We start from the raw sequence: 26,708 nt of genomic DNA, 5'->3' as shown, positions 1-26,708 counted from the left end.
GTAATATGTAATTGTATTGTATAGTGGTGGTAGGTTTATGTTGTGCAGGTTGTTAATTTTTTTTAAAAAAGTAAATGGTTTAATTGATCCAAAGAAATACTAATTTCAGGAACAGTGTGTCTCCTTATATAAGTTGCTGGCAAATGCAAAATGGAGGATCCAGTTGCTGGTGGGCTTCATATTGGGTACTGGCTGCCAAGCGTGTAAGCAGAATGATGAACTAGATGAGTAATTGGTCTGGATTTTAAGGATTTTATTATTGATACAGTGGTGCCTTGCTTAACAACGTTTATTCGTTCCAGCAAAATCGTTGTAGAGCGAAAACGTCATAAAGCAAAATAAAAAAGCCCATTGAAACACATTGAAAACCGTTCAGTGCATTCCAATGGGCTTAAAAACTCACTGTCCAGCGAAGATCCTCCATAGGGGCGGCCATTTTCGGTGCCTGTAGAGCGAGGAATCTGTCCAAAAACACAGCGGGGAGCCATTTTGAGCACCCGGTGGCCATTTTGAAAACCCGAAGATCAGCTGTTTTGATTGTCGTAATGTGAAGAATCGGTTCCCGAAACAGGGAACCGATCTTCACAAAGCGAAAAAAAAACCATTTAAAACATTGTTTTGCGATCGCAATTGTGATCGCAAAAAACATCGTCGTGAAGCAGATTCGTTGTTATACAGGGTAATCGTTAAGCGGGGCATGACTGTATATGCTTATTATGATCCTTGAATTCTCATTGGTTTGTAAAATGTATGTCAAAATGGTTATTCATGAAATGGAGAACACTTTTTCTAAGGACTTGTTAAACCTCATTATATAGAAATACACATAAAGAACACAGCATGAAGTGTTCACATGATGTATTCAGTTCATCTAGAACTGGAATTCATTTGTTATAAACTTTGACAAAGAGATTGGTTCAATTAGTATGAAACTTAACATTGAATTTCTATGCTTAACTTCTGATTCTGCGCCTGCCAGCTAAATTTATTTTCTCACCCAATGACTCCATTGCTTGTTATGTCTTTTCAAGAAGATTGTTCTAGTTTGGCATGCTAACATTTGCAATATCTATCAGTCTTATAATTGGCTCAACAGTGCGAGCATTTACAACTTTTCCTTTGTTACACTGGCCTGATGACATCTGACAGGGAATACGAGGGCTTTGGTGCTATTTCTTTTGTCTTCCATTCTCAGAAGACTTTGTTAATGAATACATTTCACTGTTGGTAGTTGGAGTGTGGTTGCTAGAGATGCCAGTTCATAATGTGACTGCAACTTTGGAAATAGAGGTTTTAGGACACTAGGCTTGATGATGAGACAGAAATTAGATGTAATGGCATGTATGCCATGTAAAAAGTTTTATTTTAGGAGCACACTGAGTGAGGGACCATTAAAATATACTTATAAGCTCCTCATTCCATTCAGGACTTGTCCTGCCATTAGGTGAAATTAGGTCAATGTGTCAGGCAGCACATCCTAGATTTTGGGGAGGTGCTGGAAGACAGAAGACAGAGCTGAAAATGTTTAATCCATTGAATTAGCCTTAATAATGTTTTCAGAGTGGAGCTGATCAGGAAACCTCACATTAAAATATAGATTTTAGTCTTCAAAGTGCCACAACATTTTGTCTTATATATTTTTTGTTTTTGTTTTGTTTTGTATCTTGTCTGATACGCATTATTAATGTGTTCACTCAGTCATTAGTTTTTGGGAGAAACAGTAGAATTTCTAAGGTGCTTTCATGATTTACCTCTACTGTCATATTTGTTATTGGGCACTTCGAAGGTGCTCTTCTTGCTGCTTCAAATGTATCTTTTCAGACATTCTGCACATGGCTGAAAGCTGTGATGCTGGAGAAAATGGCATGCCCTGTAACACAGGTTATCATTTCCTTATTCCAAGGAAAGAGAACCCATGCACCAACAACAACACTGCCACTCTGCAGAGGTGTCTAATTACACTTCTTTATCATGTTTGTTTGGCTGAAAAATATTGTCATGATTAACTCATTCTCTTCTCCCCATATTCTCCTGTCCTTGCATGGCTAGAATAACCAGTTTCTATTGTGCCCAGCACAGGTTTGATAGGACAATCACACAACTGAAAAAACAAATTAGCATCAGTCTCCAATGGATAATTTTTGAAAAATCATGCTAGAAGTTAACATTTGGTATATAACCAGCAGTCTCTGCGGAAAGTAAAGCTGGGATGAGATGCTCAGTCTTTGGGGTCTTTGTTATGCACAGCAAGATGAGTTTTATTGCAGCAAGCCTACGTAGATATCCTTCAGTCTTGAGAGACTACGGGAATGTGCTCTGAATAGAGGTCTTGGAACAGCATCTAGTGTGGCTGAGAACTTGAGAGTGACAATCCCTTTGACACAGAAAACATATACAATCTGTTCCCTATCCAGCTCCCTGATTTTGCTGGTTTCGGGACTACCTCTTTGCCTCGGCTTGCTGAATGAGTGTCTCTTCAAATTAGGAGAGGCCATGCTGCACCACCTGCCTCCAGGCTGAATGCTCAGATGTCAGAGTTTCCCATCTGTTGAGGTCCATTCCTAAGGCCTTCAGACCCCACTTGCAGATATCCTTGTATTGCAGCTGTGGTCTCCCTCAGGGGCGGTTTCCCTGCACTAATTATCCATACAGGAGATCTTTTAGAATCTAATCATCAGCTAATTGTCATGACATGCCCAAGCCAACGTAGATGTTACTGTTTCAGTAATGTAGACATACTAAGAATTCCAGCTCATTCCAGGACAACACTATTTGGAACTTTGTCCTGCCAGGTGATACCAAAAATGTGTTGGAGACAAGGCATATGGAACATGTTCAACTTCCTCTCCTGCCTTGCACTCCTGCCTTTGTGCAAGGCAGGAGTGCAGTACACTCCTATACTGCAGTGAGTAGTGAGTACTACTCACTGCAGTACAGGAGTGTACTTCAGGACACGGGCTCTTATAGACCTGGATCTTGGTATATGCTGTCAGCTTTTTATTATGCCATACCTTCTTTGTGAGTCTAGAGAACACGGTAGCTGCTTTGCCAATGTGTTTATCCAGCTCAACATCTAGAGAGAGTGTGTCAGAGATCGTTGAGCCAGGTACACGAAATCATGAACAACCTCCAGTTCTTGTGTAGAGATGGTAATAGAGGGAGGTGAACATCAGATCCTTTTGACATCCAAAGTGGAGTAATACAGGGCTGTGTCTTGTGACCTGGCCCATGACTTGTGTTTTCTTCAGGCTGATTGTTAATCCAAAATCTTGACAGGTCTTACTAAAATTATTCATACATTCTTGGATGTCTTCAGCAGAATGGGCAAAAAGAGCAGCAGCATCGGCAAAGAGGTAGTCCCGTATGCATTTCAGCTGGACTTTGGTCTTCACTCTCAATCTAGAGAGATTAAAGAGCTTTCCATCTGATCTAGTCCAGAGATAGACACCTTCTAGTGTGCTTCACCATGAGAGCAAAAAAGATCCCAAACAGAGTTGGTGTGAGGGCACAGCCCTGTATTACTCCGCTTTGGATGTCAAAAGGATCTGATGTTGAGCCATCAAAAACTACAGTGCCCTTAATTTCCTCATGAAAGGTCCTGATAATGTTAAGGAGTTGAGGTGGACATCCAATCTTGGGAAGTATTTTAAAAAGGCCATCCCTGCTAACCAAATCAAAGGCCTTTGTAAGATCTATGAAGGCCACAAAGAGTGACTATTGTCATTACTTGCATTTCTCCTGCAACTGTCTGAGGGAAAATGGTGGATCTATTAGTTCAAAATTCACACTGTGATTCTAGATAGACTCTGTCTGCAAGCACCTGGAGCCTCTTCAGCACAACACAGGCAAGCAGCTTCCCTACAATGCTGGGGGGAGAGATGCCACAGTAGTTATTGCAGTCGCTCCTTCTCCTTTGTTCTTATACAATGTGATGGTGTTTGCATCCTTCATGTTCTGTGGTACTCCACCTTCCTTCCAGCAAAGACAAAAGATTTTATACAATTCAGTGATGATGGTCTCTTTGCAGCCCGTCAGCACTTCAACAGGGATGTTATCCTTCCCAGGTGCCTTGCCGGAGGCGAGGAAATCCAAGGCCGCTTTTATTTCTGCTAAGGTTGGTTCGCTGTCCAACTCTTTCAAGACTGGCAGGCACTCAATGTTATGTAATATTTCTTCAGTTACTACATTCTCTCTGGAAAATAGCTCAGAGCAGTGCTGCACCCAGTGTTTCATCTGCTGTGCTTGGTCCTGGATGATCATGCCTGTAGCAGTCTTCAAAGGAGCAAATTTCTTCTGTATTGGACCTAAAGCCTGCTTGATACCATCATACATCCCCTTGATGTTACCTGTGTCCACTGCTATCTGTATCTGAGAGCTGAGCTGAAGCCAATAATCTTTAGAACATCTCCTGGCAGTCTCTTGGACTTTGCTATGAGCAATTCGAAGAACTTGTAAGTTATATTCACTAGGACAGGCTTTGTATGCTGCTAGAGCTTTCCTGTTTTCCTCAATTGTTGTTGTTTAGTCGTTGAGTCATGCCTGACTCTTCATGACCCCATGGACTAGACCACACCAGGCCCTCCTGCATTCCACTGCCTCCCAGAGTTTGGTCAAATTCGTGTTTGAGTTTGATCAAATTCCTCAATTGCTGGCATCAACTTGGCTGAATAGGGTTCAAACCAGTCTGCTGTCTTTTTGGTCTTCTTACCAAATGTGGACAAGGCAGGGTTATAAACAGCATTCTTGAAATGTTCCCATCGTTCAGGTGTGTTTGCACCAGCCAGGCCTGGAAGAGTTTCCTCAAGTGCTTGAGCAAATTCCTCCACTTTTCTCTGATCACAAGTCTTGCTGATGTCAGTATGTGGTCTTCCTTCCTTTTTCGTGTGATACAGTCTCTTTATTGCAGCAAGATGAGATGCCTTTAACACTTCTAAAAGCTAACACAACAAACATATTAAACTGTATATTTGGAAATTTGTTTTATTTTTGCTTTGATACTGTGAAGTGATCTGTAGTTTACTATGATAGACTGCTTGATTATCAGTCTGCTAAACCTGCTACTCCAAGACCTACCTAGACTACTCTAGCGATGTCTTCTTATTTAGATGGTCTTAAAGGAGATTAGGCAAATCCATTGCAGGTACAGCTGTCAATAGCTATCAGGATTATTCTATCATGCTCCCAAGAACCAAGAAACCATACTTCTGAATGCCAGTCCTTGAGGATTGCCCTCATGTTCTCCTTATGAAACATCTGGAAATTGAGTCAAGGGGAAAATGGGGCCCAGTGCAGTGTATAGGGAGGGAGCATACTGTGGCGATCGTCCATGTCATGACACTAATATTCATGAGCTAATTTGCATGAACCTATGAGAGGACTGGAGAGGAGTCAGCAGCTGCATGAGGCTTGCCTGGAGAAGGAGGAATCAGATAGGGAGCAGATAGGGAAGAGAGAGAGAGTCAGAGTTGAGAGTCTGGAGTAGAAAGTCTGTGGTAGTTAAAGAGGGTAGCAGAGTTAGGAGTTAAGAATGTGAAACTTATAGATAGCTAAAAGTGTTAAGAGTTAAACAAGTTATCAACAATCAAATGAATACATAAAAGTCTGTGAAGAACCTGTTTAAGCGACCTGTAATCAATAAACCTCTGTTCAACTTTATAATCAGCTTGGACCCTAATCTTTCTAATTAAAGGGTGTTGACAGAGGTCAATTGGTGGCAGCTAGGTAAAGGATGTGTTGGGATGCTCATGTGAGCTCTGTGTTTGGTGAAACAAGCAAGGGCTATGTGGGTTAACGTCACACACATTTTGGGAGAGGTGGGAAATTGAAAAATATATGCTATGTTTATATTCTTATCAAATTTAAACTTATTTCAGTGCTTTAACAACATGAAATGAATCATAAGTCAGCATATAAAATCACACTATTTAGCATATATATGACATTTACAGAGCACCCTTATGCATATTCATTCAGAAGTCTGTTTAACAGAGTTTAATAGTTTTCGTATTAAGCATGGACATTTTTGCAGTGTTAATAGTATAAATTCCTTATTTTTGTGCAAACAAACCTGCAAACATATCCATTACTAGAGAAAGTGCAAACTATGGGATTATATACTACTTGACCATGTGTATTGGACTTTTGGCTATCTAAGAATAAATTTAAAATAACAATAGAAACTACAGATGCTATAGGCAACCCTAAACAAGAATGTTACCTATACAAAATCAGTCACTTGCAGATCCCAAATGAAGATGGAAGTGTACGAGGTGCAGAAATGAGTCTTCGATTTCAACATTTCATATGACCACAGCATGTTTATGTTATGTCCTTTCAAATCTTCTCTAACTGATGGTAGCCTTTTGAATTATCCTTTCATTAACAGTCTTGTTCAGGTCTTGCAGCCTAAGAGCTGTGTTGCATATATTATTATCTTTATCTCTGATAAAGTGACTGAATTAGTGGACCAAGGAAACACGGTGGATATAGTATATTTAGAATTTAGTAAGGCATTTGATAAGGTAGACCACAATCTACTTCTGTGTAAGATAGAACACAGTGGAATAGACAGCGCAACTACCAGATGGATTTGCAGCTGGTTGACCAACTGCACTCAATGTATGATCCTCAATGGAACCACATCTATATGGAGGGAAGCATGCAGTGGGGTCCCTCAAGGTTCTGTCTTGGGCCCAGTGCTCTTCAACATCTTCATAAATGACCTGGATGAGGGGATTGAAGGAGCACTCATCAAATTTGCTGATGACACAAAGCTGGGGGGAATTGCTAATACTTTGGAAGATATACTCAATATTCAGAAGGATCTAGACAGACTTGAACATTAGGCCATATCCAATAAGATGCAGTTCAGTGTTGGGAAAAGTAAGGTCCTGCACTTAGGCAGGAGAAACCAGATGCACAGGTACAGGATAGGCAATCCCTGGCTCGACAATAGTACCTGTGAGAGGAATTTAGGTGTCCTGGTGGACCATCGCCTAAGGATGAGTGAGCAGTGTGCTGCAGCTGCCAAGAAAGCCAACACAGTCCGAGGCTGCATCAACGGGGACAGCATCAAGATCACAGGAAGAGATAGTACCACTCTGTACCATGCCAGCAAGGCTGCACTTGAAGTGCTGTGTCCAGTTCTGGTCACCACAATACAAAAAAGATGCTGAGGCCTTGGAAGGGGTACAGAGAAAAGCAAAAAAGATGATAAGGGGACTGGAGGCGAAATCCTATGAAGAATGACTAAAAAACTATATACGTTTAGCTTAACAAAGAGAAGACTCAGGGGAGATATGATAGCAGTCTTCCAATATATGAAGGCTTGCCACAGGGAGGAGGGCATTGATTTATTCTCCATTGTGGCTGAGGGTAGGACAAGAACCAATGGGTGGAAACTCGTCAGAGTGAGATCCAACATGGAAATAAGTGGAACAGCTTTCCTCCCGATGTTTTGGGTGCCCCATTGCTGGAGGTTTTCAAGAAAAGATTGGACAGCCATCTGTCCAGGATGGTATGAGGTTTCCTGCCTTGGGCAGGGCGTTGGACTTGAAGACATCCAAGGTTCCTTCCAACCCTATGATGATTCTATGATTCTATGAATGATCTTATGGTGACAGAGCAGATTAACATTCTATAAGAAAATTCTAGACATGGGGTCAGCACAAACACAACATTTTAACTTTGAAAGTAGACTTCAGTTCAGCACCAACTTTGACAAGGTGTAGGAGACAGTCTGCTCTTGCTCTGTACCAAATTTGGGGAAGTCTGGGCAAAAGATTTTCATGTTATGGTTTTTTAAAGGCAAAACTGCCCTCTCCCCTGTGCAAGCAAGCCTAAATATCCCCAGATTTAAAATGGTTCGTACAAATTGAAAAGACTAATCTTGTTCATCTTGGAAGATAATGGTTGATTCCACCCACTTTTTTTATTTGGAAAGAATCTGGGCTTCACGGGCTGAAATATTGATACTCCAAAAAGGTCTTTCAAAAGGAAAAAACCAGCCGCTTTGTTATAAGACAGAGCATGTATGGAGCAGGTTTACCAGCAATAGCATTCCAAAGCAGATACATTGTTGCCCAGGAAGGGAACTATTTAGAGGGCAATGAAAGGTCACAGAAAAAGTCAGAAGATAGGTTTTCTTTGAAAAGTCAATTTTAAAAGAAGGTTTGCTTTAAAAAAATAATGGAGTGAAAATCTTCAAAAAAGGGACATTTAACTGACAACATATACTGGTCTAAGCACAGAACAGCTTCCTTGGAATCAAATGGAAAGGAGAGATGGACATGGGTGTTATCAGGATACTGGTAGCACTGAACCTCAAAACTCTAGACAACCTCTCTCAGCAGTTTCATGTACATGTTGAATAACATGGAGGATTGGACTGAGACCTGAGGCACATCACAGACCAATGGCCTAGGTGTCAAACATGATTCCCCCAACACCATCTTTTGAGCTCAGTTTTCCAGAAAGGATTGGAACTGTTGTAAAACACTACCTCCAAGACCCATCTCAGAAACATGGTTTAGGATGTCATGGTGAAAGATATCAAAAGTCACTGTGAGATCCAGCAGAACCAACAGGGATACACTCCCCCATTCAGTTCCTGACATAGGTTATCCACCAAGGCAACCACAGCTGTTTCTGTTCCATGACTGGACTGAAATGGATCTAGATTATCCACTTCATCCAAGAATGTTTGGAGTTGAAATGCCACAAAACATTCTTTGACCAAAAATGTAATATTGGAGATTTTCATGTTTACATTAAAGATGGTAAAATGGAAGTGACTCTCTTTTTCATTTTCTTTTATCAAAATCCAAAAGAAGTCTCTAAAACACAAATAATTCAGATTAAAGAAAGAGGGATACACAAATGCTTCAGTTTTTTTCATGTTTCCTTCACTTGACTTTTCTTTCAAACTTTGTCAAATTGTCAGGAGAATTTTTTACCCAATAGTGTCACAGAGGGCTGCTGTCAACAGCCCATCAGAACATGTTGGTGAGAGTGGGAGTTTTAAATCTGTACAAAGACCTGGATTGATTGGAACCCAGTGGAAGGGCTCTTTCTTTGCTTTGATTGTTCCTTGTGGGTGTGCAAGCTCCTGGTGCCTTCCATCTTGGTTTATGCCACCTGCCTGCTTCTCTGCCTCCATTTTGCATACTTTCCTCTCTCTCTCCCTCCCTCCCTCCCTCCCTCCCTCCCTCCCTCTCTGGCTTTCATTTTGTTCATTGGAGGTGTGGGGATAAAAGAAACATTCATGAAAAAAATCCATAGTGAAAGAAATGCAACATGTTTACCTTGCATGAGTAACGCCAGGTCCTCCTGAAAAAAGGGCTGGATAGATTCATCCTGAGGAAGCCATGCCCTTGAGTTGCAAGACCTGAGTAGAGCTGTTTCTTAATAACAGGATCTTTTTGAGGTCCCTAATTAACGAGATTGCCATAAGTCAGAAGCAACTTGGCAGTACATAAGAACAGACGTAACCTGTCTGGATCTATACCAAAATTAACCTGCTGGCAAAGGACAAAATCAAAGTGTTTTATCAAAGTTATTGGAGAAGGCTTGGCCTGAGTATCCCATTGGAACATTATTTTGATTCTCTCTGTTTTTCTGTCTTTCTTCTGGGGCTCCAGTGAAATGAAGCAGAAGCTCGATGAAGAGGGTGACAAGTGCAGCATCCTTTCCAAGCAACATAGCTTTAATGAGCGCTGCTGCATACGTTGTTGCTCCCCTTTTACTTTTCTCATCAATACAAAACGACAATGCCAAGACTGCAAATACAATATCTGCAAGAACTGCAGCTCCTATCAGAGAAAGGAGAAAGCTTGGATCTGCAATGTGTGCCAGCAAGCTAGGTAAGCACTGTGGATTGAAATACTAGGAGTAAATGAAAAAAACGGATGCCTCTTTCAGACCTTTTTTTCCTTATTGAAGTAACTGATGAGACAGGAAAAATCACACACAGAACTCCAGAAAAATGCTGTTCTATTGTGTTATTTATTGTCATTTCATTGGATGATCATACTAATTGTTCAGGGTACCTTGCTTGCTTACTTTAGAAAATATGAGATTTATTATTGTTAATTTTGCTTCCTCTTCTTCCTTCTGCCATGCAAAGGAAGCTTTGACTGCAAATTTGTGGAGTTTTAGGGAAACAAATGTGTATGTACTGGGGAGTGGGAGCTGACATATATGATCAAACAGAAATTGACAGATCATAAAAAGTACAGAAAATAGAGCCAACATTTTCTGCTTGCTGTTTGTTTTTTCAGTGTAATGTGCCTTTGAGTGGTATGTGTCTTAAACCTTGACACATAGCAAAGTTCCATAGAAATTCTAAAATGTACGAAGTAACTGGATCAAAGTGTCATACTCTTTCCCGGTTTTCTAGTGCCACAAAACATTACTTATTTAGTCACAATCTTACAAATATAAAGGACAAGAAAACATACATCCTGTTAAAAAACACTCTTCAGCATTCCTTTCTGATCCTTTAAAAAACCCACTCTGAGTGGAGGCAGTTGTTATGGTTTAGGTTATTGAAACTAAAATGTAATTTCTAAATGGGATTTGTAGTCATGGAATGGTGTAAAATGAATTCATCTTAGTCTGTGTCATTTTACTAGAAGCATCGAGAAGCTGTTTTCTCTTGCAGCTAGTTAGGAATGTTATCATGTAGATAGCTTGGCCAAGGCCGAAGACAAAGAGCCGAGCCATAACATTGAGGAAGAATGTCAACAACACCATGAGAAAAGGAGGTGGAGAGAGACGAGCAATCCTTCGTCCTGATTGGCTTATGTCAGTGGAGAGTGAAGAAGGAGGTGTTTCCAGCGTGTGAAGAAAATGACAGGATATTACAGGGAGAGAGACTCTTTTTAAGATTCATTTTTTGGATTAATGGATTTTACCATGGATTTTTGATATTTAAATGGACTTTGGAGTTCCCAATGCTAAGATGTAGTCCATAGTAGGAGAATAGAAAGTGGGGATTAGCCTTACCTGCCTTTCTAGCTATTAGAATTTTCTTATTTTAATTTTTGTAGCTGGAATTTGCTAGATTTCTAACTATAGTAGATTATGGAAATGATTTTGAATGCTATGCTTTGCAACAAACTGAATATCTCTAACTCTTTATTTTTCTAATAAAACAATAATATTTAAAGACTTGTGCTTGGTCTCTTGAGCAGATAACCAACTTAGTTGGTTTTTCTTGAACGCCACAAATTAAGCTACTTTGAGTCCAGTAATTGCCTGAGTTTTGAGAGCTCTGGATGACTCTAAGACTCATGATTTTAACTTGGTTTTCTCAGTGATTATTAAGTGGGAATAGACTTGGAAAAAGGGTGCCAGTGGGATAGCCTGGTTGAGACAAGGACTCATCTCAACTTAAATAGGGGTCAACTGGACTCTGAACCTCTCTATTCCAGCCTCAGCATTCTCTTAGGAGAGTTGAGAGCTTACAGCAGTCATGTTCATCTCACTGTACAACACATACAGAATTATATATTGGCCTTCCCAGAGCACTCTTCCTCAGATGATCTAGACTATAACTCCCATTAGCCCCAGCAAGCATGCCCACTAGACACCGCCCATAGGAATTATAGCTCAAAACAATCTGATGGGCAGCATGTGAGGAAAACCCATATATGCATACTGCAGGCACTCTAGCACTGTGAGATAAAGAGCAGAGCACTCCCTAATGAAAGCAAGAGGAAGGGAGAAAATGTCATTAAAGACTATGGAGTTCATCTTGTTTCTTGATTATGTTTCTTGAAATTAAGCTTCAACTCTAACTCAAAACTGCACAAACACAGGAGAGGAGAAAGTTCTGCACTGTGTAACACTTTTAAAAAGCTGTAAATAAGGTGAGCTTCTGGGTTCACTAGAACTTTTCAGCAGGCAAAAATATGATATAGCATTTGAAAGTAGCAGAGCAAGCTGATGGTCCAAAAAACTAGGCCAGTTGGGGCTAATAGTGTGTATTGTTTTTGAGCACACACTGGTAGCAAAGTAAGATGGTGTTTGCAAATCAAACTTGAATCATTAAGGTATCGTTGTCTCTCTTCTCTGTGTAGACAAACAACGTTATTGGGACCCCTGGAAATCTGTTTGTTGCCTTGACTCTCAGTTTTGCTGTGCCAATCTTTTGGAAAGGACAGACATGGCATAAAAATTTCGTTCTAGTGCTTAAGTCTATTGGCACCTGACCCAAATTAAATCTTTATTTTTGTTCACAAGACAGAAAGAAATAATTCAATTTGAATATGACAAAGCAAGAACAATACGCTATTAGACGGAAGTGTGGCCTGCCATTTTATAATGTTTGATATATTTATTATTTCTTTTTAGCAAAGGAATAAATATTCCCTTAAAATGAACCAATTCCATAGGCAACTAATGTAACTTACTTTGAAATTGAAAGGTGCTAGAATTTTGACTGAAACTCATGTTTCTATTAAAGCTCACAAACAACATGTTCAGTGAACAATATTGCCTTGTGACATATTGGCTGAAATCCTGTTCATGTGAGTTTCACAATGTAAGGGTGATGATGTCATCAGCCAGGGCAATTGTTTTTGAACTGCTGCCAATTGGTGGCAGCAGTTTTTAGTAATTAAAGATTTTCTCCTCCAATGCCTTGGGTCTCACAGGTTCCTAACAATAAAAGGGATTACTTACCTGCAGAGTTTTTGGGATGGGAGTGGGAAATATTTATTTTTCAAAAAATAACCTTGACTGATGATGTCATCAGCTTTACGCCTTGGAACTTACATTATTTTAAAATGATCTTTGAGGTAATGCAAAAACTACTGACTTGAATTTTTAAAACCTCCTAAAACAATTCTGGGTGATTTATTTGAGGGTGGTTTTTTAGCCATTTTTTGTTTTCATATTTACTTTTGTAACTCAAAGTTAAATATGGCTAAAACGTACCATGCTAACAACCTTTTACTGTCTAATTAATAGGACCAGGCTATGTTAAAGAGTCACTTTAGGAAAGTATTGATTACTGAATAATACATTGCTTAGTTTAAAAAAAAAACATTTCTAAGTTCTGATTCCTACTTTCTCACATGGGAATCATTCCATCTACCTGTGGGTGCACAATGGAATGGTTGAAGCTTTTTATTAGAGAGACCCATGACACTGTGCACATTGGGATAGGCAATGGGGGCTTTACTTTTCTGGTGCTCCCATCAAACCTGCCACTACACCTGTTCTTCCATTCCTGCATTTCTGCTAGAAAACATTGCATGAAATCCCCACATGCAATCTTTTCTAATGGAAATGTAGCTGTTTGTGTCTGCAGCATCTGCAGCAGAGTCACAGTGGGGACACATAAAATTAACTGGGGGGGCGAGTCTCAGGCAGCCCACAGGTTATATGTTGCCCATACAAGCTATATGTGCTCTCAACTGGAAGTGTGATCCTACTGAGAGACAAGGTACACTCTTGTTATATATAATGTTTTCCAGTGGATTTTTTGAGATGGTGTCAGCAATTCATTGAAGGGCCACAAAAATGGCTGGAGGGTGTACAGGTATCCCAGGGGTACATTGTCTATGCACACATTCAAAATTAGTATTTTCCATTGAAGAGTTCTATAAGTATGGCTTGCCCAACAGTGCAATACAGTGAAGCAACCTGCTTCAGCTAGTGATGAGGAAATATTTGAAGGGGAAGGAGGAACAGTTGAAGGCAGGGATCATTGACTGTGTAATACAAGAAGCCTTTAAAAGGCAGCTGCCCCTATCAGGATGGGGGCAGACACTTCTTCAAGCAGCAATTTGTCTTAGGAAGCCACTATGTGTAAGTTCTGCTGAGGAAAGTGTAGATGTGGCCTAAAAATTGCAGGGCCGTCTACTTATTGCTACCAGTGCACATTTGCTGCCTTCATGTGTCACACGAACAGCTAAAAGACAGGATGAGCATGGGACCTTGATTACAATGCACTGGGCTTTTCATCTTCTCATGACCCTCCATGTGGTCGTAGGCAGTCCTAAATGTTTATGGCTGAGCTTCATAAAAGACAAACTCAGTTTGGGGTGATGTGAAAGCAGTTTATTTTATGTGTTTTATCAAAGACAAGCTAAGTGGAACATCATCGTTAAGTACTGTAGATACATTGGATCACACATTGAATCACCTGCTGAATGATGGATCCATATCCAAGTGTTTTAGTAGGTCTCCAGTTAGAGCTATCAGTTGGCTAGTGGCCGAAATCCTTTAAATAAATTGTAAAGACAATGATGGTAACATCAAGGGAGAGCTTGCTGGTGATAAAAAAGTTTCTGTTTGATCTCGCTGATTCACCTGTGATCAGTCTCATTGCAAGCATCTCCAATGACCTCTGGGATTGAATCAGGAGCTCTTTAATAACTTACAACCTCTGCCTGCTGGTGGTGTCATCACTTTTACATAGGTGTAATTAACTCAACGTAATTGTGGCCAATATCTGCAATACAACAAAAACAATAACATGTAGCCTCTTTTAAAAAAAAGTTTTTTCCAGTTAATGGGAGAGACAAGATCAGCCTGTAAAGAATCAAGGAAGGATGATATCTGTAGTTTTCCAGTTCAAACACATAGAATTAATTCTTGGTATTCATATGATTGAAAAGCTTTGGCATATGAACTACTGAGAAAACATTTTAAAATGCATTTTTTTAAGTCATTCAGAACATTCTTACTGAAACATCATCTTTCTTCTTCCAAAAGAATCTTCTGTGACTTACTTCGGGGAAAAATCTTGGTTTCGGGATCCTTTGTTCGATTTTTGTGTTTTCTCTTCTGATTTGTTTCAGTCATGTACATTTAAAACAACTACTGTCCTGTTGCACTGCATAAAACAATGTCTGAAATCCTGTTGTGCAGTCATGCAAATGGTGTAATTTTTAGATGCAAAATGCTATAAGTTAAGAAAACTGCATAAGAATTATCTGTTGCATGCCAAGTTTGCATGCCATTTGTGTAACTGCACAACAGGATGTCAGGCAATATTTTTATAACTGCTTTACATGACTAATGCACACTAAAGAGATTCAATATGAATTAATGGATTACTGTGGGGGCTTTCTTCACATGCTGTTTCTGCACATTGTCTCACTAAGTAGATGGGGTGGCATGGTAGAAATAGGCTACTGCATATAATAAACTGTGGTTGTAGATCGCATGTAAACAGATGCTATGGTAAACAGTTTGTCGTGCTTTCTCTTTACAGGGTTAGTGTGTCACTATGCCTTTACACTGTAAATTTTCTGGAGAAAATTCTGATGACTGGAAAATATGGAAAAATAATATTATAGCCTGGTTCTTCTTCATGGCCTCTGTGAATGCACACTAATGGGTTTAGTCTGTGCATGTGAAGAGGCCTCGGAATATTCTGGAGCTAAAAAAACCTTTAGGACCGCCCCCCTGAGCCCACGTGGTCCACCCATCCTGGCGGTTACCTCAGTTCCATTTCTTCCGCTGCTGCAGTAGGTCTCTTTTTCTGGAGCTCCTCACGTGGGAACTGGAATCTCTCAAACACCGGTTCATCAAGCATCTGTATTGTTTCCCTTTTTCCTTATACAAGACCCACAGTACCAAGTTGAAATTCCTTACCAAACATCCTCCTCCTAATTCTGTGGTGGTTGACATTACTCAAACTAAATCTAAATCGAGTTCTAACGCCACCCCTAACAATAAGGAGGGCAGGAGAATGGACATCCTTGGTCGGAGGGCTTACTCTCTCACATCCTTCATGCTCAGAGCTGTGAATTACATTGCCGCAATGGGTGCGTACCACAAGCATTTGTGGAATCGTGCTCTCCCATCCTTACAGGCAGCCCCAGCAGAACTGAAGCCCCGTGGACTATCTATACATCAGGAGGCTATGGCTATGGCATGGCAGAAGAGGATGATTGCCAGGCATATTATTGAGGTGGCATCTAGAAGCCTTATGACTGGAGTGGCAATCAGACGCCACACATGGCTTCGTTCAGCCAACATTAACGATGACTCTAAAACTAGGATCCTGGACTTACCTTTTGATTGGACAGGTCTGTTCGATCCTAAGATAGACAACATACTTGAGAGTCTGCAAAAGGCAAAAAAGACAGCTCATTCTTATTCGTCACAGCCGTATTACAAACAATGACACCCATGGAAACGACAACCATCCTATCAACTGTATGAACCCTACCAAGAGAAACAGAAGTTTTATCACTCTCAACCTTCTTACTCAGCTCTACAGCAAGATTAACACCATCACACATGTCAAACGTTTAGAAAGACTGGCCAAAAATCCAAGCAGGGTCTTTTACTGCTACCTTCCTCCCACCTCTGGCCTATCCACCCATTATTCTACTCATTTGGTGCCCTTTCTTCGAAACTGGCTCGACATTACATCCGACAATTGGGTACTCACCATAATCACTCATGGCTACGCTATAGAGTTTCTGGAACTCCCTCCATCTCGAGTCATCCTCACTCCTCCTTCCCTCACACTAAAGAAATAAATAAAAGTGCTTCTACAAAAATCAGTCATATCTCATGCTTTCCCGAATCCAGCAGATCCAGGTTTCTTCTCAAGATACTTTTTGGTTCCAAACAAGGACAATTTTTTCCACCCTATTTTGGATGTCTGCAGTGGTGGGATTCAGCCGGTTTGCACCAGTTCTACAGAACCGGTACCTAATATACTATCGATTCTGCAGAACTGCTTGCTGGCCTGCTGAATCCCACCACTGCCGGGCTTGTCTGGGGAGGAGGAAGAAGGAAGAGATCTGGAGAGGGAGAGTAAATCAGCCCACTTGCCTGTGCTGCTGCTGAAGAGGAGGAAAATACATAGGCGACCCTTAAGACCTGGAAAAGTTGCTATGGTTTGGGCAGTAGGTAAAAAGCTGCTTGACATTCCGTTCCTTCCAGCGTGAGAAGTGGGGCTCTCTTTTCCTGCCTGTCGGTTTTCCTCCCTTGCCTTTTTGCTTGGGGAGGGGGGGAGTTGGTGATTGAGGCTGGGCTGGGGATACCAAACCTTTTTTTTCAAAGCGACACAGCCTGTCAAAGCTCAAAAGTTGCTCCTCTGCATACCTGGGAAAGGCTTCGTTGATTGCTCTCCCACCCCCACCTCGCCCCATCCTTTTAAATTTTGATTTACTGGGCTGGGCTGCTGGGGGATGGAAAAGCTTGAGCTGTGCTTGCTAGCTTCATGCAGGGTGTGGGGGTGATTTCCAGGAGGGGGGAAAAAACCCTTCGGAACCAAGGAGGTAACCGATCACCCATTCTGGCCGTGCATTTGTTTATAAAAAAGAAGGGGGTGAGAATTCCCGTTTGTTGCAACCACATTCCCTTTTATGGAGGAAAAGTCCTGAGCTCCGTGCCAGTATTAGGTTTTCCTTTCACCCCAGGACCCAATTCAAAAGCATGGATGTTCACAGAGGTCTAAAATGCAAGTGGGTTATTTACACCCTGGAAAGAACTTTAACATATGCTGCAAGAATTTACCTCCCCCCAAATGCCTTTTTATTATTAAATGGCTTTGCCAGAAGGTGGAGGGAATTGCTTTGATTGTAACAGGAAATGTTGGATCCAGTCTTCTTGATTCTTCATCTTATAGGGCAAATAAGGAAAGCCAGGAGATGGAGAGAGGGTAGTTTGTTCTCAGAACTTGGCAGGGTTTATTTTCTTCTCCTTCCAAGCAATGCTGTTGTCATATGTTAGCAAGAAAGTACAGTAGTGGGCTGAGGGGGGGATTTTAAATTGTGCATTGAAAGTGTTGCTGAAAGAAGCAGTTTTTAACATGCCCACCCTTCTCCCTCCTGTTGCTCTGGAGGAGGTTCCCTTAAGCCAGGGGTCAGGGAACTTTTTTACCTTTTACTGCCAAAAAAAATTATATACATCAACATTACCCCCTTGATTTGAAGGGAAGGAAATCATACATTATTTGAATTCAAAATATTATTGAATCTACACAGACTGTGTACCAAACTAGCAGGATATAAAATCAGTATCAATGGCTGCCAGTCTATATACCGAACTAGCAGGATGCACCAAATTTGATAAAGATGTGCGCTGTTTTTGCTGGAACACATTGAACTCCAGCTTTGGGGTGGTATAGGGAGTAGTAAGGTGTCCAACATGCCTAGCAAGTTGCATTAAATTTTTGCTAGCTTGCAGAGGATTTAATCATCATAAATGGCTGCCAGAGTGGTGCTAGCAGTAACGTGCTTCCTAGAGACAGCCAACGCAGAGTTGGGGGGGGGGCTTTTCCTAACACTTGAATCATTCTGTGTGTGGTGTGCAAAAAGGAACAAACCAGGCTAAAGGTCATGTCACCCACCTTGGTTCCACAGCCCAATATGAAAGGACCAGTGTGCTATTTTTTTAATCATCATCAATGGAAAATTCAGCAGTGGCCAGAGGATTGGAAAAGATCAGTCTACATCCCAATCCCAAAGAAAGGTAGTGCCAAGAATGCTCCAACTACCGTACAATTGCACTCATTTTACACACTAGCAAGGTTATGCTCAAAATCCTCCAAGGTAGGCTTCAGCAGTAGGTGGACCAAGAACTCCCAGAAGTAGAAGCTGGATTTCGAAGGGGCAGAGGAACTAGAGACCAAATTGCTAACATGCGCTGAATTATGGAGAAAGCCAGAGAGTTCCAGAAAAATATCTACTTCTGCTTCATTGACTACGCAAAAGCCTTTGACTGTGTGGACCACAGCAAACTATGGCAAGTTCTAAAATAAATGGGAGTGCCTGACCACCTTATCCATCTCCTGACAAATCTATATGTGGGACAGGAAGCCACAGTGAGAACTGGATATGGAACAACTGATTGGTTCAAAATTGGGAAAGGAGTACGACAAGGCTGTATATTGTTTCCCTGCTTATTTAACTTAGATGCAGAATATATCATGTGAAAGGCTGGACTGGATGAATCCCAAAACGGAATTAAGATTGCCAGAAGAAATATCAACAATCTCAGATATGCAGATGATATAACTCTGATGGCAGAAGGTGAGGAGGAATTGAAGAACCTCTTAATGAGGGTGAAAAGGGAGAGTGCAAAAAATGGTCTGAAGTTCAACATCAAAAAAAGTAAGACCATGGCCACCGGTCCCAACACGTCCTGGCAAATAGAAGGGGAAGATATGGAGGCAGTGACAGATTTTCCTTTCTTGGGCTCTATGATCACTGCAGATGGTGATAGCAGCCACAAAATGAAAAGACATCTGCTTCTTGGGAGGAAAGTGATGACAAACCTAGACAACATCTTAAAAAGCAGAGACATCACGTTGCCAACAAAAGTCCGAATAGTCAAAGCTATGGTTTTTCCTGTCGTGATGTATGGAAGTGAGAGCTGGACCATAAAGAAGGCTGACCGCTGAAGAATTGATGCTTTTGAATTGTGGTTCTGGAGGAGACTCTTGAGAGTCCCCTGGGCTGCAAAGAGAACAAACCTATCCATTTTGAAAGAAATCAACCCTGAGTGCTCACTGGAAGGAGAGATCCTGAAGCTGAGGCTCCAATACTTTGGCCATCTCATGAGAAGAGAAGACTCCCTGGAAAAGCCCCTGATGTTGGGAAAGTGTGAAGTCAAGAGGAGAAGGGGATGACAGAGGATGAGATGGTAGGACAGTGTCATTGAAGCTACCAACATGAATTTGACCCAACTCCGGGAGGCAGTGGAAGAAGGAGGGCCTGACGTGCTCTGGTCCATGGAGTCACGAAGAGTAGGACAAGACTTAACGACTAAACAACAAAAATTGTTACTATGAAACCCTCTTTCAAATAGGATTTGTGACTATTTTTTCCAGTGTAAATTGCAGCTCTTCCTGGGCAGTGAAGGGGCCTTACAATGTGAGGCAGCAGCTTGGCCTCGTTCCGGCTTCCAAACAGCCTCAGGGGCTCGGACAGGAAGAAGCGGCCAGCCGAGGGGGGCAGAAAGGTTGTGTCACGCAGTGGCTGCGGTTATGATGCGCCTGCCTCAGATGAGCTCAGCACTGGGCGAAGGGACAGGCACTCAGCTGCTAGATGGATGATGAGGATGATGACGACAATGACTCAGAAGCATCCTTGTGGTTGCATTGCACTGGGCCGCACTGGGCTGCATTACGAGCCGACCTGGACCGCATGCGGCCCGGGGGCCGCGGGTTGAACTAGCCTGCAATAAAGGAAATAAAGCAAGTAAATAATTTCAAAATATTCATTGATAAGGTATATACAGTGGTGCCTCGCATAACGAGTGCCCCGTTTAACGAAGAATCCGCATAGCAATGCGGATTTTGCGATTGGTAATGCGATCGCATACCGATGTTCCCTATGGGGAAACATCGCTTTGCTATGTTTCCCCATAGGCCCTTTTCCCCCCAGCTGACCGGTGGGGCTTCCGAAGGACCAGGGGGAGGGCTCCCCCCACGGTCCTTCTCAAGCTCCCACCTGTCAGCTGGCCGAAAAAGCTGGTGGGCGGCCAGCTCGCCCCTCCTGGGGCGGCAGAGGCGGCGGGGGAAGGGAAAGGGCCGGGCGCCTGACTGCCCTTCTCCCGCTCCACCTCCTCTTCTTCCTCCGAGGATGAGGCGGCGGGAGCTCAGCCCAGGGCCGGCAGCAAGCGGTGCTTTAGCAGGCTCGCTCCTCCCAGGGCGGGGGAGGTGGCACAGGAAGGGAAAGGGCCGGGCGCCTGGCTCGCCGTCTCTGCCTCCATCTCCTCCCCTTCCTCTAAAGGCCAGCCACCAGCCGGCTTGTTCTTCCCGGGGCTGTGGAGGAAGGAGGAGAGATGGAACGAGCCCCAGCGCTGCCGGGCGCCTGCACGCCCTCCCCGCCTCCATCTCCTCCCCTTCCTCCAAAGGCCGGCCACCAGCCGGTTTGTTCTTCCTGGGGCTGTGGAGGAAGGAGGAGAGAGGGAACGAGCCCCAGCGCTGCCGGGCGCCTGCACGCCCTCCCCGCCTCCATCTCCTCCCCTTCCTCCAAAGGCCGGCCACCAGCCGGTTTGTTCTTCCTGGGGCTGTGGAGGAAGGAGGAGAGAGGGAACGAGCCCCAGCGCGGGAGGAAGGAGGAGAGAGGGAACGAGCCCCAGCTCGGCTGGGCGCCTGCACACCCTCTCCGCCTTCCCCTCTTCCAAAAGCTCTCGGCTTGCTCTCTCGGCAACAGAGGGGAACAGAGAAGGGAAGGGGCTCTGGCCCGGCTGGGCGCCTTGCTCCACCTCCCCCTCTTCCAAAAGCCGAGAGCTCTCGGCTTGCTCTCTCAGCAACGGAGGGGAAGAGAGAAGGGAAGGGGCCCTGGCGCGGCTGGGCGCCTTACTCCACCTCCCCCTCTTCCAAAAGCCGAGAGCTCTCGGCTTGCTCTCCCGGCAACGGAGGGAAAGAGAGAAGGGAAGGGGCCCTGGCGCGGCTGGGCGCCTTGCTCCCCGTCTCCTGCTTCACCTCCTCCTCTTCCTCCGGAGCAAGGACCCGCCGGCCAGCTGGGGGGAAATGCCAGCTGACTGGCGGTTCCAAAATGGCCGCCGCTGTTTTCTGGATGGATTCCTCGCTTACTGAGGTGGTGAAAATGGCCGCCCCTATGGAGGATCCTCGCTGAACGGTGAGTTTAGGGCCCATTGGAACGCATTAAACAATGTTTAATGCATTCCAATGGGTTTTTGTGTTCCATTTAGCAATGTTTTCACATAGCGAAGGTTAATCCGGAACGGATTAACCTCGCTATGCGGGGCACCACTGTACTATTTTTCATCAATCCAATAAGAACCAGATTGAATTTACCAAAATATCCGAACAACTTGGAATTGAAATTATAAAGATTGGTAGAATTTTGGGACCAAGATGGGCTGCCTGTAGTTTAAGGTCAACCCTAGCTGTGTGGCGCGCTTATCCTGCGTCGGTAGTACGCACCGCATTCTTCCATCTTTGTCGGATTGCCAGGCTGCGACCCTATCTCGACACAGGGGCGCTCACTACCTTGGTGCATGCGCTCGTAATCTCAAGATTAGATCACTGTAACACACTCTACGTGGGGCTGCCTTTGAGGCTGACACAGAAACTTCAGGTGGTGCAGAATGCGGCTGCCAGGCTCCTTACAGGAGTGAGGAAATACCAACACATCTCTCCAACGCTGGCCGCATTGCATTGGCTGCCCATCTGTTTCCGTGTCAACTTCAAAGTTTTAATGCTTACTTATAAGGCCCTAAACGGTTTAGGACCTCGATATTTGGTGGAACGCCTCCTCCCACCAAGGTCTACCCGGATCACCCGCATGAGTCAGGAGGTGAGGCTGAGGAGCCTGATGCAGAGAGAGGCCCTGAAAGAGAAAACACGAAACCGGGCCTTCTCGGCGGTGGCTCCTCGCCTCTGGAACAATCTCCCTCCGGAGATTCGCGCGGCCCCCACGCTGGGCACCTTTAAAACCCAACTAAAAACATGGTTATTTATCCAGGCCTTCCCTCCAGCCAATTCTTGATTTCTCTCTTACTTTTCCTTCTTTATTTTACTGCTGTTGCTGTTTGATTATTATGTATTTGTCTATGTTTTTATTATCTGATTTTATATTGGAAGCCACCTAGAGTGGCCCGGTGAGCCAGATAGGCGGCGTATAAATCAAATAAATAAATAAATAAATAAATAAATAAATAAATAAATAAATAAATAAATAAATAAATATTTTTCTTCAAATGCAAAGTACTTGGGTATGGCTACCCGTCTTAAAAATATTTTTTCATTGATTTGGCATTGATGATTGAAATTTTTCTGCTTTCCAATGCACTGCAAGCAAGAAATACAGACGTAATAATAAAGGCTGAAAAACTTGTGATATGATCCATTAAAGCATTTGAAATGCTTGAAAAAGAAAAGGGTCCATACAAAAAAAAGTTAATGAATTAATTTCTTCTACAAAAATATAGATTTTGTAGAAAATCATCGATTTGTTGGCCTTCCTCGGGAAACACTTTTAGAAGGCATTGTAACAAATTTGAAAAAAAAAAAGATTAATGGTTTGTGGACATTTAAAAGCAAGTTGTAGCCAATTTGATGATAGTAATACATTACAATTTCTCACTTTTTTTGAGCTAAATTACTGGAATATTGAAGAAGTAATAGTTTCATGGAAAGTAACTGAACAGCAATTGCATGTATTTAATACATTTTTCAATTACCAGATTGATATTAATGAGTATCAAGATTTTGTGGAAAATGTTTTTAAAAACTACCAGAACTATTCAATTCCTGAAAGTGCTAAAAATATTGTCAAAACAATTGCTGTAAGTTCAGCAGAAGCAGAAAGTGGTTTTTCAAAGATCAACATTTTATGTTCTGAGAAGTCGCCTAACTGTTTCCAATATATCAAACATAATGATTATCAGTCTAATCGGCCTACCGCTAAAGGAATGGAATCCTACTCCTACAGTGCAAAGATGGTTAAGGGTAAATCACACAGCTGATAATGCTCGGATAAAAGGAAAGAAAATTGCAAGTGAGGATGCCAATCAAACAGCAACATGGAAATATCTTCAATAACTGTTTGTCGGGTATTTAATATTAAAAATCTTCCTTTAAACATAATCTATACTTCTTTTACTGTTCTTATTGCAGTATTTAATGTGTGAATTATTAAACTACCTTTCGGTATATCTTTTGGTATAGTTAAAATGGTCATTAGGACATAGAACCTGTTAATTTATTTGAATCCCACCACTGGATCTCCGAGATCTAAACTTCTTCATTACTTACCATTGTTTCCGTATGGTTACCTTAGAACGTATCCTTCCCTCATTTCACCGTGGAGATTGGTTCGCGGTCGTCGATTTGAGCGACGCTTATTTTCATATCTCTATCAGGCAAGACCATCGCAAATACCTGTGTTTCTCCCTTGGCTCCACCTCTTTCGAGTTTGCCGCCTTGCCTTTTGGCCTTTCTACAGCCCCTCGAGTCTTCGCGAAATGTATGGCACCAGTGGCTGCATTCCTCCATACAAGGGGCATCATGGTGTATCCGTACATCGACGACTGGCTACTGGTAGCTTCATCAAAACAACAGGCAGAGCGCCACACCAATATGGCTCTGTCCCTCCTAGAGGGTCTAGGACTGCAGGTCAATTACAAAAAAAAATCTATGTTGACCCCTTTTCAAGTGGCAAACTACACAGGCGCAGTGCTGGACACAAAAAGGGCAAGAGCCTTTCTCCCACGGGACCACACGCTCAAGATAGGAGCTCTAATCCACCACTTCGCACCACTACAGTTTGTCACGGCTTATCAGGCTCAAAAACTCCTCGGCCTCATGGCCTCCACCACCTCCGTCATACCTCATGCTAGATTCAAAATGAGATCTCTTCAGGCTTGGTTTCTCTCTCTCTCTTCAACCCCCTGGTCGAATTAGCACAACAGCTCACATGGTGGATCAATCCCTGCAATCTCTTCATGGGTCATCCATTTGCCCCACTTCTCCTCACTTCACGGATCACCACCGACGCCAGCCCAGTAGGTTGGGGCACCCATTGCAATGAACTTCAAGTCCACGTTCCCTGGTCACCGATGGAACGGAAGCTCCACATCAACAACTTGGAACTTCTGGCGATTTTCAAAGCCTTCTGTGCCTTTCTTCCCATCATCGCAGGCACAGCAGTACAAATCGTCACGGACAATACTACAGCCACATTCTACATAAACAAACAGGGCAGCACACACTCATCTCCTCTTCTGTACCTGACGGTTCAGTTCTGGGAGTGGTGTCTGGACAACCACATCTTTCCATTGTCGATCCACATCTCCACTCACAACAATGTCTGGGCAGACCGTCTCAGCAGGACAACTACAACCATGCACAAGTGGACACTCGATCAGACTGTATTCCTCTGCATCTGTAGGAGGTGGGGATTTCTGACAGTAGATGCTTTTGCCACCAAGTGTGTGGTCTACTTCTTGAGGGCAGGAATGGGAGTCGGCTCAGAGGGCAATGCTCTCATGGTTCCTTGGACCAATCATCTCTTTTATATCTTTCCTCCGTTTCCTCTGTTACTACGCACCATTGTCAAGATACACCACAACAATGCAGATGCCAATCTTGTCACGTCTTGCTGGCCACGCCAATCATGGATCACGATGCTGACAACACTGTCTGTAGACTCCATAAGGCTCCCATCCCTTCCACATCTTCTCACTCTATATGATGGAGCCACATACCATCCGGACGTCCCTTCTCTCCACCTCACTGCATGGAGAATACTGCCTCAGTGAATACCATTATTTCAAACCGCTGGAAACTTTCTACTAAAGCTTTGTACAAGAACAAAGGGCTTGCTTTCAAAAAAATTTGCAACCTCAAGAAATTTCCCTACTTCACCAACCTCTATGGAGGTGGTCTTAGAATTTGTTTCATACTTATTCAATAATCACTTGGCACTCTCCACCCTCAAGGTGTATCTCTCAGCAATAGTGTCACATCAACCTCCTGACTCAGATGCTGCCCTCCTTTTTCGTCAGCCCACAGTTAAATGATTTCATCATGGGGTGGCACGTCTACACCCTCCTCGAGAATTGCCTACCCCCCAGTGGTCACTCCACACTGTCTTAAATCGGCTGACATGGCCTCCATTTGAGCCACTTGCCACAGTTTCAGAGCGTTTGCTCACGTTCAAGGTTCTGTTCTTGGTTGCCATTCCCTCAGCCAGGAGGGCTTCTGAACTTGCTGCCTTGCGAGTTGACCCACCTTTTCTTCAGTTTTCTTCAGACAAGGTGACCCTTTATCCAGACATTTCATTTCTTCTCAAGGTCTGTTACAATTTTCACATTCACCAGCCCATTATCCTTCCCACCTTCTTTCCTCAGCCGTCTACTACTGTTGAGAGGTCTTTACACCTGCTAGATGTTCACAGGGTGTTATCTTATTATGTTCAGAGGATTGCTCTGTTCAGATAGTCCAAACGTCTATTGATTTCACCTCATTTGCTGCACAGAAGGCAACAAGTCTCTCCTCAGACTATCTCGAGGTGGATAGTTCAGACCATTCACCTGGCTTACGAACTGGCCCACAAGCCTCTTCTGGACTCCATTAAGGCTCACTCTAGTAGAGTGGTGGCTACCTCCACAGCATTCCTGTGGGGTGTTCCATTACAGGACGTTTGCAAGGCTGCTACCTGGTCCACACCTTCTATGTTTGCATCCCACTACCGGCTAGATGTCCATGCTAAGGAGGATGCTCAGTTTGGACGTGCAGTGCTTTCTGTTCTGTTGCCGTGACATGCCTCCACCATTCAAAAGTAAGCTTGCTAATCACCCATCAGTGTGCATTCACAGAGGCCACAAAGATGAAAGAGAGGTTACTTATCTGTAACTCTGGTTCTTTGAGTGGTCCTCTATGAATTCATACTTCCCGCCTGTCCTCCCCTCTTTCCGTCACGACTGTCTCTCTTTGAGCAGCAGCAGAATTTGGGAATGGAGGTAACCGCCGGGATGGGTGCACAAAAAGTAAGGAAAGAAGGGAGAAAAAGCCAGTATGTTGGTGGGTCCATTATGTCATTTGTTGCAAAAGACAGTGTAGAGAACCGATGTGGCAATTCATGCATCTTCTTGTTTCACAAGACTTGGCAGCTGGTGTGCAGGGCCTCGGGGTGGTGAAAACTTCCCATAGACTGCCACTGTACTTTCTAAAAGCTCCAACAGTAGTTTAGAGCTCAGTAAAATCCCCAATGGGTTTCTGTGCTATAAGCAGGGTAATCTACTAGCTGTTAAGT

The 26,708-nt window shown here is 43.1% G+C and overlaps 1 protein-coding gene and 1 long non-coding RNA gene across 9 annotated transcripts in view; one reads left to right on the top strand and one right to left on the bottom strand.

Annotated features, from left to right (window-relative positions):
• The window catches only part of MYRIP (myosin VIIA and Rab interacting protein), a 444,899-nt gene that overhangs the window by 225,824 nt on the left and 192,367 nt on the right, over positions 1-26,708 (top strand). For all 7 annotated transcript variants that reach the window (XM_073003547.2, XM_078377395.1, XM_073003545.2 and 4 more), the window contains one exon: positions 9,639-9,860. In XM_073003547.2, coding sequence (XP_072859648.2) covers positions 9,639-9,860 — 222 coding nt within the window. The remainder of the gene's footprint in view (positions 1-9,638; positions 9,861-26,708) is intronic.
• On the bottom strand, positions 14,046-19,987 carry LOC110091626 (uncharacterized). Of its 2 annotated transcripts, XR_002302514.3 has the most exons (4): positions 19,848-19,987; positions 16,032-16,084; positions 15,456-15,570; positions 14,046-14,461 (listed from the first exon to the last, which is right to left on the bottom strand). It is a non-coding gene; the product is annotated as an uncharacterized LOC110091626 (long non-coding RNA). The 2 variants fall into 2 exon arrangements; XR_012088387.2 differs by lacking the exon at positions 19,848-19,987 and having other exon boundaries at positions 16,032-16,341.

This window comes from Pogona vitticeps, chromosome 6 (assembly GCF_051106095.1).
Source record: "Pogona vitticeps strain Pit_001003342236 chromosome 6, PviZW2.1, whole genome shotgun sequence".
NCBI lineage: Eukaryota > Metazoa > Chordata > Lepidosauria > Squamata > Agamidae > Pogona > Pogona vitticeps.
Note: the sequence above shows the minus strand (reverse complement) of the source record. Positions and strands in the feature narration are given on the sequence as shown.